The 19,367-nt window shown below is 38.4% G+C and overlaps 2 protein-coding genes across 2 annotated transcripts; both read left to right on the top strand.

The window, feature by feature from the left end:
• The first annotated feature begins 4,484 nt into the window (after positions 1–4,484).
• Positions 4,485–8,073, top strand: LOC141375506 (CD209 antigen-like protein A). Its single transcript, XM_073909084.1, has 3 exons — positions 4,485–4,576; positions 4,649–4,752; positions 7,602–8,073. The coding sequence occupies exons 1-3, from the start codon at positions 4,499–4,501 to the stop codon at positions 7,738–7,740; spliced, it is 321 nt and encodes a 106-aa protein (XP_073765185.1). The 5' UTR covers positions 4,485–4,498; the 3' UTR covers positions 7,741–8,073.
• Positions 8,074–13,233: 5,160 nt separating this feature from the next.
• Positions 13,234–17,360, top strand: LOC141375154 (P-selectin-like). Its single transcript, XM_073907390.1, has 5 exons — positions 13,234–13,433; positions 13,662–13,964; positions 14,046–14,149; positions 14,222–14,328; positions 16,861–17,360. Exons 1-5 carry the CDS (start codon positions 13,325–13,327, stop codon positions 16,994–16,996), a joined length of 759 nt encoding a protein of 252 aa, XP_073763491.1. The 5' UTR covers positions 13,234–13,324; the 3' UTR covers positions 16,997–17,360.
• Positions 17,361–19,367: the final 2,007 nt, after the last annotated feature.

The raw sequence follows: 19,367 nt of genomic DNA, 5'->3' as shown, positions 1-19,367 counted from the left end.
ATGGGTTGCGGCTGGAAGGGCTTCGGCTGTGTAAAACAAATGCTGGATAAGTTGGAGGTTCAGTCCGCTGTGGCAACCCTAGATTAATAAATGGACTAAGACTGACTAAATCATAGTCTTATGAGTATCTTTTTGGCTTAAAAAAAATAAGTAAGTTATTTTGCTAAATGGCGTTGAATTATGACACAAGCTGGCACAACTCGAGTCTTACTATTTTTGTATTATTTTTTACTATTTCAAAGTACCTTCACACTTTAATAAATTCAAAATTCCTTTGAATAAAATATTAATTAATGAATTTAAAATTAGTTATTACAGGCATTGTGAAAGATTTAAATCCCTGCCGCCCGTAGATGCTCCTCTGTCAGATTATGGAAAGTAAAACTCTCTCACGACTTATTCACGCACATTAAAATACTTAATAGAGGCTTTCTTATTTTCTAATTTTTTACATGACAGTAAATTAAAATTAATAGTTTATTAAAAGGTAGTTTGATGTGAAATCAGACTCAAATAATACCCAACTGAGAGATTGGCTGTGTTTGACTGAGTAAATAACGAGCTAAATATCATTTTTGAGTGAACTAATCCTATAAAAATCTGAAAAGGACTTCTTCCATTTGAAAAAATTGTCACTCATTAAAGTGATTCAATGTGTTTACACTGTTGTTGTTTACACTGATTCAGATCTGAAACATGTTTACAGCTACTGGCTCAGCGGTGAGCCAAATAATTTAAATGGAAATGAAGACTGCGTGGAACTGTTGCCCACACGACCCATCCTGAATAACTGGAATGATATGCCGTGCTCACAGTTGTCAAAAGGGATTTGTGAAAAATAGGGTTCACCCATCTTTTAATGGCATTATATTACTCTTGTTTTGTTTTAATAGTTTCTAATAGAGTTTCCTGTCTTTAAAACAGTTTGCCGGTTATATCCTGCTTCATGGTATCATGCTAATGTGTTATACATTTTCTGTAAAATGCCACATCAGTGTGGAAATTCAGATGAAAAACTGATTATTGAGCTGTCATTATTTTCTCTATGCTGTAACAAAACCAGCATTCCCTTTCACAGTCTGATTTATTATTCTGTTTTGTACTATGCAAGACTGCTTTTGCGTTGAATTGCTTATTATCATCATCATAATAAAGGTTTTATTGTGTTACACTTGATGGATGTCTATGAGAGTTTTCCTCCAGCCAGCAGGACGCAGTAGAGAGCAGGACAATCTGACTGAAGGAAACAAAGAGGAAGAGAAATTCAAAATCAAGTGCACTTGTTTCTGTTATTTAGCACATGCTCACCTTATGTGCTAAACTGTAAATAGGAAACTTTGAAAATATATATATATTCTTGCTTGGACAGTCAATGATTAAAATATTTTCCTATACGACAGTGAGCAGAGATGTGTACACTGTAAGACCCAGCAGTCAACTTTATCAAATGAAATGAGTGTAGTTAACTCAAAATTGACCAAAAGTTAATTCTACTCATTTAAAAAGAGTTTTGAACTCAGTGTTGAAGGTAATGAGTTAATAAAATACCGTATAACTTCAACTCAAATGGAGTTAGTTCACAGTACTCATATAGATTCGTTTATGAACTCAAATGGTTTGTAGCAATCGGTTTCCTCAAACGGGTTGAGTTGCCTTAACTTATTCATAGTACTCGGTTGAGTTCTCTTCATTTATTGGGTTTTACTGTGTTCAAATTGCTCCATTTACTCAAATGTATTAAGTTCACAGTACTCATTAGCATTAGTTTTTGAACTTAAGTGGTTTGTTGCAATCGGTTTCCTCAAACGGTTTGAGTTACCTCCACTTTTTGGGTATTACAGTGTGGAGCTCAGAGTTCACGAGGCTTTATTTCCTAATGTTTACAGACTCGGAAGCAGGAAATTGAATGAGGAAATGAGGAGAGTGTAGGTAATGAGAAACTCCTCAAATGTCAAAAGGTAATAGCATATTCATACACTAGAGGAAGGTAATAATCACTCACACACTGAGATTAATCTACAACGGACTGTTTACCAGAGAACACACCTGCAGAAACTGGAGAAATAAAGCTTAATAAACCTGTTCATCTCTCAGATCTGTATTAAATGTAGTTTGTCGGGAATCAAAGTATTATATAAAAATTACAGAAAAGGTCATGATGAATAAAGGTCAAATGAATGTATCGTAATTTTAGTGTTACGGTGGTGCGGTTAAACAGCAGCTGGAGGAGGGTGAGAAGCGGAAGATTATTTTAAGCCTGAAGGCTGCATCAAGTAATCATCCTAATAAAGTTTTGATTTGTTGCACTTGATGGACGTCTATGAGAGTTTTTTCTCTAGGCCAGCAGGATGCAGTGGAGAGCAGCTTTATTTGACTGAAGGAAAGAGATAGACTCAAAATCAAGTGCACTTGTTTCTGGCATTATGTGTGTGCTCGTACAAACCATATATATATATATATATATATATATATATATATATATATATATATATATATATATATATATATATATATATATATATATATATATATATATATATATATATATACACAGGGCTTGACACTAACATTTTTTTTTCACCAGCCACTGTGTCTAGTAGTTTTCCACTGTTACTAGCCACTCGCCATTTTCACTAACCACAATTTTGTTATTGAGAAATATATGATATGCATAAATTTGACTTTGCTAAAGAAGAGCGGCGCTGCGGCAAAATAATGGATAAAAAGAGTGAGGCTATGGTCAAATAAATAAATAAATGAAAAAAAGTGCGACTGCGACTGCTGCTTTCTCCATTCACCATGCTGGAGAGGAACAGTCTGCGCAAATGAAGCGCAGAGTGGGTGTCCTTGACTACAGCTCTCCTCTGATTGGCTGAAAAGTACGAGTTACCCTGCCTCTGGCAGGAAAGTCTCAAAAATACACACACACACGTATCCAGGGGGAGTCGTACGTGAAAGAGGATTTGCACATTCTCATTCAGGATGAACTTGCAAGTTTTAAACACTTTTTGTACACTCCTATACATTTGCAAATGGTGTTTTGCATTTTTTAAAACGTATTTTATGAAAATGTATTTTTATTTTGAGCATGTGAAATTTTTTTTGTGAATATAAATAAATATTTTACGCACATGAATTTGGTTTTATGCATGTAATTTGGCTACGCATGTGTACATCGTGTCTTTTGCGTGAATTACTTTTGAGTCTTATCTCTCTCCATAATTCGTCTCTCAGATCAGTATTAAATGGAGTTTGAGGACAATTGAAGGAGTGTATCAGACATTTGTTTTTCTAATTACTATTTTTGTATAGAAATTAATTAAAATCTTGGTGCCAAAGGGGTGCAGATAACCACTGGGTGAAGAGCGGAAGTTTATATTTAGCCTGAATGCCTGCGTCAAATAGCCACTTCCTGCCTTAATGTAGGGCTGCTAAAATGATGAGAAATGTGTTTATTGGACATGTATAAAAAGTCCATGCATAGATTTTAAGAACACAACTGGACCTCAGAGATGATGAATGACGGATGAGGCAGAAAGCTTGTACTTGTACAGGCCAGAATCATAAGCCAACATGGGACTGCAGAGGGATTTTGTGGTGGACTCGATGTATTTATTGGTGGTGTGAAATGAAACTTCCTGTTAAGGGTAAGCACCTGACAGTCAAGACCACAGCTATTTGTGAAGACGCGCTGACTGAAATACACAGAAAACATGGATTCAGAGACTATTTATGAAAATGTTCAATGCAGAGATATTCAGGCCTCAACTGGACCTCAAACACAGAATCACAACCAGGATGAAGAAAAAGCTCGAAATTACAGTAAGTGGAAATTTACTCTGAACAGAAACATTGTAGCAGATGAGGAAACAAGTTTTTCTTTTTTTACTTAAAATACTTTATTTTTGATAAATGTTTTATCATAGAATTGATTTATTTGCTCTTTCCTCATGCCCTTGTTTGGATTTTTAACAGTAGCGTAACACTGCAAATATAAAAGCTTCATATACTGAACTCAATACTAATTTTGAGAGTTTTTCATTGATATCTGTGTGTGTTTGTTTGTCAGGAAGACACAGATGTTTGTTGTTGGTGTTGGTGATCATGGGGCTCATCTGTGCTCTTCTGCTGCTCTTCATCACACTGCAGCACATCAGCATCACAGCAGAGAGAGACCTGTTCAAGAACACAGTTGAAGAGCTCAATCACACCATCAGCAGCTTACAGCACAACAACACTGATCTCCAGCTGGTGTTTGTCAGTCTTCAGATCAGAGTCAATGATCTTAGTGCTAAGAACAACCAGTTACAGAACAACGTCAACTCTCTAAAAGAGAAGAACCTGGAGTTAGAAAACAGAGTCACGTCACTGAATGATGAACTGATGGAGGCTCGTTCTAAACAAGGTCAGTGCTAATGTGTTTGTTGTAGTTACTTTATGTTTGCATACAGTTTTGAAAAGGATGAATGTGTGTTTAGGTTTTTTTTCCACTGAAGCGATGAGCTGGTCTGAGAGCAGGCAGTTCTGCAGGGATCGTGGAGCTGATCTGGTCATTATTAAGAGTGAAGAGAAGCAGGTGAGTTTGATTATTGACTGTTTAATATTGAATAATAGAAATCACACTTATTCTGCTTTTATTCACACACAGAGGTTCATATCTTCATTGGTCATGGAGGACACATGGATTGGTTTGTCCGACACAAAGACTGAAGGCACCATGAAGTGGGTGGACAACTCACCACTGAATCAAGGGTAAGTCATAAAACACAGAAACTGGTTAAGATTTGTTTTCCATTTTTCATGCTAATATTAATAATTAGCTGGAAACACATGTAAACACTTGAATTCCACATCACAATCACAATTAGGTTTCCATAGTCAATGATGGTACCACAAGATACAAAAACTGTGTCCTAAGTCTTCCTCGGGGTCTCCTCCTGACAGCGCTTCTCACCCTATCTCTAACGCCCCATTCGCACGGGGCGTCAACGCTTCCCATTCACTTTGAACAATGCCGAACTGCATTGTGGATCCATCGCCTTCAGAGGCGCTGCTCGGTGCAGAAGTTGGGACTAGCTCAACTTTTCAAGCGCCGACGGAAGCGTCAGCCAATCAGATCGCTGTATGCAAATACGCCAGCTATTGCTGACTGAATTTCATTGGCTGACGCTGCTATGACGATTGCGTTAGCCTCAACTTCAGACACGCCTTCAGTCAAGCGTTGACGCTGACGCCCCGTGTGAATAGGACGTAAGGGTGTACTCACACAAGGCTATCCGAGCCATGCCTGGGCACATTTGACCCCCATTTCCTGGTGCGTTTGACAATTGCGAGTGCTCTGTGCTGCGCCCAGGTATGGTTCAGTTTTTTGGCCCTGGCCCGATTGGAGGTGTTGTTCCAGAGCTAGGTTTGGTTGGGCTTCGGCGGTATGCTAGTAGAGTGAGAGCAAAGCACACCTCAGAGCAAAACTAAAGACGCAACATCACTTTCAAGAGACTCTTTCATATAGATTCATTACTCATTTTTAATTTTCAATGAATGCGATCTGTGATACTAACTCCACTTAATGCATGCAGAATGATGACTTTCACGAAAATGTATTAGCTTCAAAAGTAGTGGATCTGTTCAGCAAAAGATTTGACTCTATGTCACTGCATCTCAAACGACTTAAAAAATACAAAATATAACTAAGGCAATCTCCATTGTACAAAGCGAGAGCACTTCTCTTTCTAACTGAACAGTCGCATCATCGATGACATTAGTGTACTCAGCCTCGGAAGATAAATATGCAGTGTGAGTGCAGGCTGAGGGGGAAGGGGGGGGGGGCAATTGTGCACGGTTGCACAGTTCAAGGCAACCATACCAAGTGTTAGTACACCCTAAGGGTGTGCCTTGCCACCCTCCGAAGGAAACTCATTTTGGTTGCTCGTGTTCAAGATCTTGTCCTTTCAGTCAAGACCCAAAACACATGACCAAATGAAAGCAGGAATGTAGATTGGCTGGTAAATCAAGAGCTTTGCCTTTCAGACTTGTACTTTGACAGCATTACTGCTGCACCAATCCACTTGTCAATCTCAAGCTCCGTACTTCCTTCACTCATAACCAAAACCCCAAGAGATACCTGGGGTAAGGACTTTTCTCCAGCCTGGAGATTGCAAGCCACCTTTTTTTGGTGGCGCACCATGGCCTCGTTCTTGGTTGACCCTTATCCTTGCCATGGCAAACTCGGCAGCAATCCATTCCAGTGCATGCTGAAGGTCCACGTTTGATGATGCCAACTGAACAACATCATCTGCTAATAGCAGAGATGAAATCCCGTGGTCTCCACACCAGACCTCCTTTGATCTTGTGCTGTGCCTAGAAATTCTGTCCATAAAAATTCTGAACAGAATCGTAACAATGGGCAACCCTGCCAGTGTCCAACGTGCATTGGGAACAAGTCTGTCTTATAGCTGGCAATGCAAACCAAACTACATGTTCATATAGGGAGCGGACAGCCCTTAACAGAGTGCCTCTGACCCTATAGTCCTAGAGCACCCCTCACTAAATGCCACTAGGGACACAAAACACATGTGGACTGGTTGGGCATACTCTCATGAACTCTCGAGCACCTTGGTGAGGGTATAGAGCTGGTCCAGTGTACCACGACCTTAATGGAATCTACATTGTTCCTCCTGTATCAGAGGTTCAGCCATCAGCCGGATCCTCCTCTCCAGTACCCATGACATAAACTTTTCCAGGGTGGCTAAGGAGTGTGATCCCCTATAGTTAGGACCCCCTTCCTAAAATGGGAACCACCACCCCAGTTGTCCAGTTCAGAGGTACTGTCCCCAACCTCCATGCGATATTGTAGAGACGTGTCAGCCAAGACAGACCCACATTATCCAGAGACTTTTGTGAGACTCAATGTTTTCAAAGTGATCCGCATTAACACATGGAATAAGCAGAAATGCGTAAATATGCTGTATTACATTTGCCAGGCCAGTATTTGACGCCGTCATCTTGTTATTAAACAATATCTGTAGGGAACTGATGACTTGTCACAGGCAGATTTGAGCTGGTGTGTATTTAAAATTTGTCAATTGTATATGATTCGTCTCCGCTGTTGGTTGTAATATTGAAGTAAATTCACACTGTGCTGAAGAAGCGTTAGCAAATCTTGAGCAGCAACAACACAAGTACTTCACCATTGTTGTGTATGTTTTTACTGCTTGCCTTTAAAATGGGCACATACTGGGCATGTTTACTACGCATGACGTCACCACTTTTTAAGACTGCCATATTGAGTGTTCACACCAAAGATAATAATGACTGTATTTTACAAAACTTCCACTTTCAAACTAGCTTTCAGCTAACCAAATGCTGTTATTGTGTAAACGAACAAGTAAAATGCTTTAAAAAGTTTCCTAGTTTTAACTCAAAACATTGTTGTTTAAACTTAAAGACATTTATTATGATTTCTCCTCTCTTTTTTGCTTCTCTACTGTCACTTTTGTTCGTTGTCATTGTGAAACCGAGTAGGGTTGACTTATGAATTCCTATTTAAGTTTAACTTATGATTTTGACTTGAAACATTTTAAGTCTTGTCACATTTTATTTAGGTTTTGGGCTAGAGGTGAGCCGAATAACTACCTGAGTCTGGACGAGGACTGTGTTGAAGTGAGAATTTCACAAGGCATCCCGAATAACTGGAATGACCTCCGATGCTCAGATAGAAGAAAAGGGATTTGTGAGAAATAAGCTTCATCCAGCCTTGTCAAGCTTTTATTTGTCTTATCAAATCATAATGTGATTGTGTAATTAATTTTGAAGATTCCAGTCTTTAAAACTGTTTGTTTCATTAAAAAACATATAATATTTTCATGTTAGGAGTGATCTGGGAACTTGTTTTTCTCCAGCACAAGCAGATTTATATCAATAGTACTTAAATGTGTTATTATTTGTCTGATCTGTATGAAGTGTTGAGGTCGGTAAACTGTGTTTGTGTTAATTAAACCTTTAATACTGATGTTGAAATTCTGTGAAACTGTTTCTGATTTGAACTGCTTTCGGTTTTAATAAATTGATGAATTGAAGTTTTTTTGTATAATATTTCATTCATGCATTTATGATTTACTTGCATTATATATACTCTTTTAAAAGGCCTGACTATTATCAAAACATGTATTATTTTTATTATTTTTTACAGAAGCTTTTAAAACAAATAATATTCTATTCTGCATGCCATTTGGGGACATTTTGAGTTGAAAAGCAGTATAACAAAACATGATTTTGCAGTCAGCATGTCTGTAGGTAAAAAGTACTCACCAGCAGATGGCGATCATGTCAATTCAAAAATATAGATAAGTAAATGTGTAGAGTTTTAGAGTTTAGAGATTCAAGGTTTAATATCCAAATGTTTATGGACTTAAAACGAGGAAACTCAGTTTAGGAAATGAGAAACTCCTCGTATGTCAGAAGGTAATAGCATATTCATACACTAGAGGGAGGTAATATTCACTCACACACAGATTAATCCACAGTGGACTGTCTATCAGAGAACAGATAAACACACCTGCAGAAACGGTAGAAATAACGTTTAATAAACCTGTTCATCTCTCAGATGCATATATTTTAAGGACACAACTGAACCTGAAAGATGATGAATGAAGGAAGAGGCAGAAAGCTGAATATGAAGAGCTGCAAGAAACTGCTCGAGTTCAAGCTCCTCCAGCCTTTAATTCTCTGAATGGTCAACAAGGAAAATATGCATTTTATTCAAACATAGATGTAGCAATGTTTTAGATCAGACCTCGATTTAGTTTAAATTTTATCTCTTTAGAAATTATTTTACTGCTCTGAAAATACTGTGGGAAACTTCACACTGTGGTCACTTCCTCTTTCACAGTGCACAGGGGTGTCAAACTCAGCTCTTGAACAGTTTATTGTGTTGGACTTGATCTACGGTATTTAAATTATTGGTGGGTGTGAAATTAAATGAAATATGCGTGTACTCACTCTTCAAATATTCTGTTGTTTTCTAACTGTTTCTTATCTTATTGCAAGTTGTCCCTGTAGGCGCCTTAACATTGCGCCTTGACATTTTTGAGCCCTGGATGAAGTTGTTCTGCTTAACTGAGCTGAATATTTGAACATATTCACAGCCCATGTAACCTCGAGTATGATGTATAAAGGCTGGGAATGCCCCAGTCTTTTTTAGAAGAGAGCAATAAACATGATTCACATCTCAGTTTTTTGTTTTGAGTCACAACCAGGATGAAGAAAACGATCGAGAACACAGTGAGCAAATTGGCAAAGACGCAAGAAACTGTTGCTAAATGTTGAGGATTTATATATATATATATATATATATATATATATATATATATATATATATATATGATATTTATGATATTTATGATAATTGTATTATCATAGAATTTATTTATTTGCTCTTTCCCCTAACACAATCTCACGGCAATTCGTAACTTTTTCATTTAGTGGCTAATTCGTACAAATTTGTACGATCTAATTCGTACATTTTAGTATGATTTGCTTATCCCCCAATGACGGTTGGGTTTAGGGGTGGGGTTAGGTGCCACGCCTCCTTTTTAAAATCGTACATTTTCTTACAACTGAACTCGTACGAATTTGTACGAATTAGCCTCTAAACTGCCAAAACGTAAAATACTTACGTTTTCTCGTGAGATCAGGCTGCTTTCCTCATGCACTTACTTGGATTTTCAACTGAAGAGTAACACTGCAAATGTAAAAGCTTTATATAATGAACCTAAGAATAGCCCAACATTTTTTTTCTTACAGCCTGGTTTTTTGCTATATTTTTTCCACTCTGTTATCTTATTCAGATTAGAGCGGTAATCGGGCCATAAAAATTAGGCCCGATGGGGCCTGAGCCCGACAGAATTCGGACCGAGCCCGACAGGTGCATTTTGATTGACAGCTTTATAAACCCCGAACCCATTTACAGCCCGACATTATTCAAATGTGCACATGCACACAGCTTTTTTCCCTTTTTTTCAAGAACGAGTCATTTACATGTTTTAACTTAATTTATTCAAAACAAACGTCGGCTATAGGCCACTTGGAAGTTGGAACAAAGAAATAAAATAAGTCCTCTGTAACATCGTACCATCTCAGCACTCTAAACAAGCCTAGGCACATACACTTAGCCTTTAAATTGGCCAACACACCAATGTAAAGAAGTCTTTCCTTACAAATTAAATTAAATTCACAATTATGACGGGTATTTGGCTATAACGAAATTAAGATAAAGGCTCTGCGAGATTTGTTTTGCCACTTCTCTTCACAATTTGCCCTTTTTCTGAAGCTGAATAATAAAATAATAGTCTACATTATGATTTTATGGTTAAATTAATATTTTTTCATAATTTAAAAACCCTTTACTCACCAAGATTAGTTTTTGTGGAGGAACATTATTGATTGAATTTACTGGTTTTAGCGCAGGCTGCGCTCATGATGGTGCGTCCAGCAGCACCGAACCCCCTTTCACTGCTGCTGCTACAGGCCGAGATGCAGAGTTCTGATCTGGCTAATTTTGCAAGTTTTGGGTAGGATTGTTTGTTCATCTTTTACCAACCAAGAACATCCATTTAATTTTCTATGACAGCATGTAGCGAGTGACCTCATCTTTTTACTTGTCAGCTTGCTGTTTTGCACTCTACCATAATACGTGGTGTATGAGCGACCGCCGAAATACCTTGGCGGCTAGAATGACTGTTCCTTCTGAACTAGTGACTGCCTTGACCGCAGTCAAAATCCGCTCCTTTTAACTTCCTCGTCATTTTTTGTTTCACCTAGGCAGGGATGGATATTAATGTTGTAACAAATGATTTAATTATTTTCTTGCGCTAATCGAAATGCATCACATGACTATTCATTTATCTACTGCGCAAGCCAAGCCCGGCCCAACCCGACCCTGTCTAAAATGATAAAAATCAAACCCGAACCCACCCCAACCCGTCGAGTCCTGCCGGGTCTCGTCAGGTTCAGATCTTCAGCTCTAATTCAGATATTGAGTATGTGAGACTGCTTCTGAGTTTAACTGCTTATCATCATCATATTAAAGACTTTATAAGAGAGCAGCTTTATCTTACTGAAGGAAACAGAGAGGAAGAGAAACTCAAAATCAAGTGCACTTGTTTCCGTCATTATGTGTGCGTTCACTTTAATATTAGATACCATGCATATAATAATCTCTCATTTACAATCATTAAGGGGGTGGTCCACTACGATATCATATTTGAAACTTTAGTTGATGTGTAATGTAGCTGTGTCAACATAAACAACATCCCTGAATGTAAGACGCTTAAAGTTCAATGCAAAGGGTGACAATGGCTTTTACAGTGTTAGCTTAGCGAAGCCTACAGCGAATAAAGTTTGGGAACTACAAAATAAATACTTCAGGGCTAGTGACATCACAAACGATTCCGGTTACGCGCATTCACCATGCACAGTGATGAGACATGGCCAGAGCCGCTCTAATGTTACAGCAGAGAGAGCTAAAATGCCGTCCAAACACTGCTATTTCCACAGGACTTCTTCTGTTTCTGTACTTGAGCTTCCAGAGGACACAACATGAAGTGAGAAGAGCTTACAGTTTAATTTTAATTATGTTACAGAGGATGATAATAAAGATATAGCTCTAGCATTTGACAAAAGATAGCTTCCAAAATCTCTTTCAGTTCAGTGCTGGATTCAACTAAAAACTCCTCCAACCATAATAAGCGAAGCTGTGGATTGTGAGCCCAAAGTGTTTTTATTTGTAATGCTACAGGAAATGCTAGCACCGTTAACAGTTTAGCTACAAATATATATTTATTCATCAAACTATTGTAAACACACACAGTCTTCAGCAGCTCTGCAGTGTCTCTCTATGCAGACTCTTTCTGTGTGTTCTACATCTAAAATAACAAACTTGCAAAAGATGAACGTTTTATATTACCTACAGATGCTTATTCCGAATATATGTGAACACTTGTCAGATTGTAATTTATAGAGCAGGCGTGAGGTTCAGCTGTGTCCACTGTGTCATTTTCTGTCAGATTCAGGAAGCATGTTATAGAAATTACAGCACATTATGTTAGCTGGCCAATCAGAGCCTCCTGAGGGCGGACCTTTCAGAGGAACTAGGAAATATTATAGTCGTTTTCATATTAGCAGAGTAGCTGTATATAAAGACATATGAAAAACAACCAGATTTTTTTTCAAATGAAGCACGCACACACTTTGCTTTGCATCTTATAAACACATCCGAGCCTTAAAATTACACTCCAGACCACCCCTTTAAAAATATCTTCATCTTCCTAGACAAATTGTTGCGTGATTTGCAAACATAACTGTTCATGAAAGGCTTAAAAAAGATTTTCACGAAACCAATCTGCTTAAACATAGACAATGTGTTTAATATTCATAAGACAGGCAGATAACCACGCCCACAGATGAAAAAGCCAGATGAAGATGCAGAATATGAAGCAAAGCTGCATCAGGGGATAAAAACTGCTTCAGTTCAAGTTCCTCCTTAAATTATCTAAATGCTCTTTATACTTTTGCTCAATTTTAAACTTAAAAGAAGTGGTTTTACTTTAAATATATTGTGGGTGACTCTTCATTATGTCCACTTCCTCAGTCAAGCTACACTACACTGTTGTTTCCTGTATTATCAATGTAAAAAAATAAAGTAAAATTTAGCCTATTTAAAGTCTTTTTCATGGCTTCATCTTGGCTTTTGAAGCTGATAATATGTTGAAATTACAGTACACAACAATAAGCCGGTCCCACTTTATATTAAGTGGCCTTAACTAATATGTACTTACATAGAAATTAGTTTGTTGCAATGTGCTTATTGTGTAAATACATGTATTTACTCTGTACTTATGCTTAATTAAATACATGTATGTAATTACATCTGTAATTAACTTTTGTAACTACATTTGTAAATACACTGCTGACCATTCCCTACACATTAACCCACCCTTAAACCTACCCATACCACCAAACCTGTCCATAACCCAACCTCTATCCCAACTCAAGAGCACCACAAGTGTTCTCAAATACATTATGAACACAGTAAGTACATTGTATTTATTTTTTGATGTAAGTACATAGTAGTTAAGCACACTTAATATAAAGTGGGACCAATAAGCCTAACATGTGTCTGCAGAGTGCTTTGTCTAGGTCATTATTGTCGACAAACTGCAGTGTGAAATGAAACTTCCTGTTTAGAGATGCTACAATTTAAGAAAAGCATCTGTCAGTCAAGACCAAAACATTGGTGAAGACGCACTGTCTGATATACTAGAAAATTATGGATTCAGAGGACATTTATGCAAATGTTCCAAGCAGAGATATTCAGGACTCGACTGGACCTCAAACACAGAATCACAACCAGGATGAAGAAAAAGCTCGAAAACACAGTAAGTATAACCTGTGTATCAGAAATGGTGCCGCGAATGAGGAAATGAGAAATTTAGTACTACACTTATGTAAAATGTATTATCATAGAATTACTGCTATATTTGCATTGTATTCACACTTTCTTTGTTGTGATTTTCATATAGAAACCTCAGAAAGAATATTAAACAAGACAGATTTAAAACTGAATTTATAAGTGTTTTTCACTGATATCTCTGTGTGTTTGTCAGGAGGCAGCAGATGTGTGTTGGTGTTGTTGGTGATCCTGGGGCTTATCTGTGCTCTTCTGCTGCTCTTCATCACACTGCAGCACATCAGCATCACAGCAGAGAGAGACCTGTTCAAGACTTACAAGAACACAGTTGAAGAGCTCAATCACACCATCAGCAGCTTACAGCACGACAACACTGATCTGGAGACTGACAAACAGCAGCTGGAGGACAAATACAACTCTCTGAGTCTGGAGAAACTGGAGTTAGAAAACAACATCACGTCATTGAGTGCTGAACTGATGAAGGCTCGTTCTAAACCAGGTCAGTGCTGATCTGATTATAGTAGTGTCTTTATACTTTGCAAACAGTTTTATAAGATGTGTGAAAATATGTGTTGTTTAGGTTGGTTTTTCATGTCCACTGAGGCGATGAGCTGGTCTGAGAGCAGGCAGTTCTGCAGGAATCATGGAGCTGATCTGGTCATTATTAAGAGTGAAGAGAAGCAGGTGAGTTTGATTATTGACTGTTTGTTGTTTAATAATAGAAATCACACTCCTTCTGCTTTTATTCACACACAGAGGTTCATATCTTCATTTGTGAAAGAGAGAGTGTGGATTGGTTTGTCTGACATCCAGACTGAGGGCACCATGAAGTGGGTGGATAATTCAATACTCAATAATCAAGGGTAAGCCATTAAACTGCACTTGTTTTCTGTTGTAGTCATTGCACATTTACTAGATCAGCGGTTTTTACCCTTTCAGGCACAGTTACAAAATGTAATGTTATATTTTACATTAGTGGCACGGTAGCTCAGTGGTTAGCACTGTCGCCTCACAGCAAGAAGGTCACTGTTTAGAGTCCCGGCTGGGTCAGTTGGTATTCCTGTGTGGAGTTTGTATGTTCTCCCCATGTTGGCATGGGTGCTCCGGTTTCCCCCACAGTTGATTGGATGATGTGTGTGTATGTGTGTGTGTGTGTGTGTGTGTGTGTGTGTGTGTGTGTAAATGTGAAAGTGTATGGGTGTTTTCCTGTACTGGGTTGCCGCTGGAAAGGCATCGGCTGTGTATAACATATGCTGGAATAGTTGGCGATTTATTCCACTGTGGCGACCCCTGATAAGCAAGGGACTAAGCTGATTAAAATGAATGAATATTTAACATATATATTTTAAAATGTAATAATTTTATTTTTTATAATCAGACTTGATGAAAACAGTCTGAAACACTTTGATTGACATTCAGGGAAAACCCCAAACACTAGTGACCACCTTTACTCCATTAGCATAGGACATTAGGTCTTGTTTTTGAATCTGCCACTATGCTGACACACAGGCATTTTTCATTTAAAGCAACAGTCACCAAAACGGCACAATTAGTATCAAAGCTTAAAAGGGTCTGTTTCAGATATAAAGGGTCTGTTTCAGACAGTTATAAAACATTATTTATGTGGTATTTTGAGCTGAAACTTCACATACACACTCACAGACATCAGATAATTATTTTACATCTTTTAACAAGAGACATAAGTAACAATCCACACCATTTACTACTGGCTTATTACCTGCCTTTTATTAAAGAGCCCATATTATGGGTTTTTGAAAATTCCCCTCCATGTAGTGTGTAACACAGCTCTAAGTGAAGTGAAGTATCCAGCTAAGGCTTAAATCTGTTAGTGTACAGTGTTTAAAACTGTTGATTCATCTATAAAAGAGTCGACTCATAGTGCTTCAAACGAGTCGCCTTGATACCGATTCATTAGGTGTTTCGCCATGACGTACGAACGAACAAGTTATTCACGTGCACGCGCAAACCCGGGAGATTTCAAACCTGAGGCCCCGCCCTCTGACGCAGAAACCCAGACACACACACACCCACAAACACACGCACACACACAAACATGCCGGTCGATTGAAGTCACACTGCAGATGGATATTATATCGAGTCTCAACCCAAAGATGAAACATCAGCATTATAGCCAAGCAGTTGGAAACAACTGGAAACATCGGCGTTTGTTAAAGGAAGGATCAGTAAAGAGTAACTTACTGATGGACATGTCAGGATGGGTTTCTTCCTCCATTTCTCAAGTGTAAGTACGTGCAATTAAAGTTGTTGCCTCGTTTACTCGAGCTTGCAAATGTATTTAGTTGTGATTTGTACTTGTATCAGGTTAACTCGTTATATTCTCTTATCGCGTGCAAAGTCATGTTAAAAACGCGACGCATGCTGCTTTGTTTGGTATGTGTGTGTGTTTGTGTGTGTGTCTGTGAAAAGAGCAGAGTGAGACAAGCTAGGAGATCTCTTCGACAGTTTTTGGAGTTTTTGCTTAATAAAATAGTTAGTCGTCTGTATTTTTCAACTCCATGGACTGTATTTACATTGACCCACTGGCAGCTAAACTCCACGCCTACACTATCGAGCGTGTATGAACTGTGATTACTTTTATATTGCTGATTAGCTGTTTGCCATTTCCCTCTCTGACTGAAGGCAGTCGACCAATCGCAACAGACTGCCATTGGTCCAATCAGCGCAGATTAGCTTCGCGCTAAGGAGGGGTTTGGGAACAAATGAATCACTGGACGATTCATACAGGAGTCACTGGAATAATTAGGTAAAAATAAATGCAGATTATAAGACCATGAAAGTGTTTTTTGACCTTGCATGCATATTAGACTGTTGTTGGAGACCCTTACAACCAAGATATGACCCTATTTCATGTATAATATGGGCTCTTTAAGATATAAACTGTTTATTCGCACTGATAAAGTATGAAATTATTTTACATCCCTAATCCTATGCAATACCTAAACCCAACCTCTACCTTACTAACTATTAATAAGCAACCAATTAGTAGTTTATTGAACTAAAAGTCTTAGTTGATAGTTTAATAGTGTGAAATGTATATTAAAATAAAGTGTGCCCAAAATGTCTAATCAGTAAGCCCATGCGAGTTTCAGATGGCCGTTAGATCTATTTTTGTCTCCAGTAGGTGGTGGTATTAGGCAAGTATTCTTTAAAGTAAAATTATTTCAAAATACAAATTTCCCCATGACCTCCCTACTATGCCTTGGCAAACCCCAGGTTAAGAACAGCTGTGCTAGATCTTTAACACTGAAACCTTTTAATGAGCGGTCTGTGAATAACTTTTGAGCAGTCTCATCACTCACTGAATCAACATGTTTGCGCTGTTGAGTTGCTGATGTTACACTGTGGTTATTCAGGTTTTGGCTGAAAGGTGAGCCGAATGATCAAGATGGAATTGAAGACTGTATTGAACTGATATCTACAGAACCTGCCCTGAACAACTGGAATGATCTGCCATGCTCAAAGAATAGAAAAGGGATCTGTGAGAAATAGATTCATTCGATCTTGTTGTGGTTTAACATCATTATATTTTTCTTGTTATGGTTAAATCACTATGAAAGTGATGTTTGGCCAAGATTGGTGACCCATTAAAGCAGTTAGCGACTTTAATTTGACATAACCTGCTTTTATTGCATCATTTATGTTTTATATTTTCCTGTAATATGCCACATCAAGTTTATCAGATATATACTGAACTGTCATCATACTCTCTTCTGTAATAACCCAACATCCTTTTTGCTAAAACCTGATTTACTGCCCTGTTTTCTACTCTGTTATATTATTCAGATATCGAGTGTGTCATCTTGAGGTTGATTGCTTATCATCATCATAATAAAGTTTTGTTGTGTTGCACTTGATGGATGTCTATGAGAGTTTTCCTCCAGCCAGCAGGATGCAGTAGAGAGACGCTTTATTTGACATTGTTTTTGACCATTATTAGAGAATCATGTTTGAGGTTATTGTTGGTTCGTTCAGTAGACATTAAGACAGCAGCATGTAAATGTGATACACACACCAAATCTGAATCTGCAGAGATGTTTCTGGCTGAAAGGAGAGTTTGTTCTTCTCATCAGACAGGCCAGACTGAAATCAGAACACTTCCGGTTTACATTAACACAATTTCTAAACAAGACATGGCATTATACAAATCCTGCACTGTCCTACACAAGAGCTAAACTTATTTAGAAATGTTATTTAATAAGGGTAAATAATTAACTAATTAGGCACTGAAATGCTGATCATGGAGACTCATCCTCAGGATGAAGGATCGGCTCAAAAGAGCATTTTCTGCTTTTATTATGAAGTGTATTACCAACACAATTTTCCATGATCCGTGGACGTTTCTGCGGACTGCGAAATATGTCCCGGGAGGTACATATTCATGCAGTTTTTGTTTTCGCGGATCTGCGAGAGGCTGCTGTGTGCGGTTTTTCGCATCTCGAGCGTCTCTCGGGAGCGTGCGCCGCTCGCGTCCGCGCTGTTCTCGTGTGAAAAGCCGTCGGAGGCCGCTGTGGAGCGACCGTCCGTCCGACTGGCTGGCTGAACGACCGAACGATTGACCGGGCGATCGGCCGACCCGACCGCCCTCCTCTTCCTCCTCCTCCTCCTCTTTTCCTAAACCCAAGTGACGGTTTGCAAAAGCCGTCCAGAAAAAAAAAAAAAGTACAAGCCCTCGTCTTTGATTTCGACCGATTGACCGCAGCTGGTCCCTATCGCTAATCATTAGTGAGCCATTCAGAAAATTCCAAATTTAAGATAAATATCCAGCTCATTCCTTATGATTTAAATTGTAGTATTTGGCCCAGATGTTAATAATTGATATGTGGCCCATGTAAGTTTGGCCTATCGTGACCCACATTTAAAATACATTTTTACTATTTTCAAATAAAGAAAAAAATTCTACCAATTAGGTCACTTCGAGAAAAAGCACGCCTAAAGTGCAATGGTTCATGGGTTTATCAATTTCGTTGTAGTTGAAACACACTAACATATCTGGCCCAGTTCAGGCTCAGTAATGGGTTATTAACTTGGCTGAGACTTAGATATGGACCATGTTTGGCCCTTGTCTGGAAGCCAGACTTGGTCCAGTCATGTACCGTAATTTACTGCGGCATGTGGGCCAAGCAAAAGCTGATTGTGGGCCTGAGCTGGGCCAGAGATATTTTGCTATGAGAGTTGTGATTAATATGTTTACTATGCCTTTAGTACCTACTTCTATTGTTGGAGAGCACTGGTGGCTGGTTGGAAGAATGCATGATTATTTTTTTGTTTAATTATTATTTTTATGACTGTTGTTGTTGTTTTTGTTTTTTATTATTATTATATATTTTTATAATTGTTTAAATTTTAATATTGTATAAATGTCTAATTGTTTGAATGCAAGTTTTATGTGAAGTTTCACAAACTAATTTGCAGAGGAGCATGTGATATGATTGACTGCAGCTGGCCACCCATCTACAATCATTAGTTAGCCAATCAGATGAATCCAAACTCACTATAAGTAGCCAAGCTAGAACTACTCCATTACTTTCGTTTTCCGAAGAAACCCCCATCCACCCCTTTTCCTTCTTTACCACGGGAAGCTCTCGAGAACCACCTGATCTCATACTCCCCTTACATGCTCTGTTGACCAGGCAGGAGCCCTGGGCTCAACTATCTCCGAGCTCAGGGTTCTCTCCCGGGACAGCATGCCAAACCTGCTAACAGTTGTCAAACAATATCTAAGTGTGAATTCTTGAAGTTTATGTTTAAAAATGTTATTTTATCCCAGTATTTTCAACAGAATTTCTGCGCTAGCCTGTTGCTACTGGCGGCGTCAGTGGTTACAACAGTCTTTCATCTCGCTTTACACTGACTGTACAGT

The sequence above is a fragment of the Danio rerio genome, chromosome 1 (genome assembly GCF_049306965.1).
Source record: "Danio rerio strain Tuebingen ecotype United States chromosome 1, GRCz12tu, whole genome shotgun sequence".
Taxonomy (NCBI): domain Eukaryota; kingdom Metazoa; phylum Chordata; class Actinopteri; order Cypriniformes; family Danionidae; genus Danio; species Danio rerio.
This window is presented reverse-complemented; position numbering and strand designations above follow the sequence as displayed.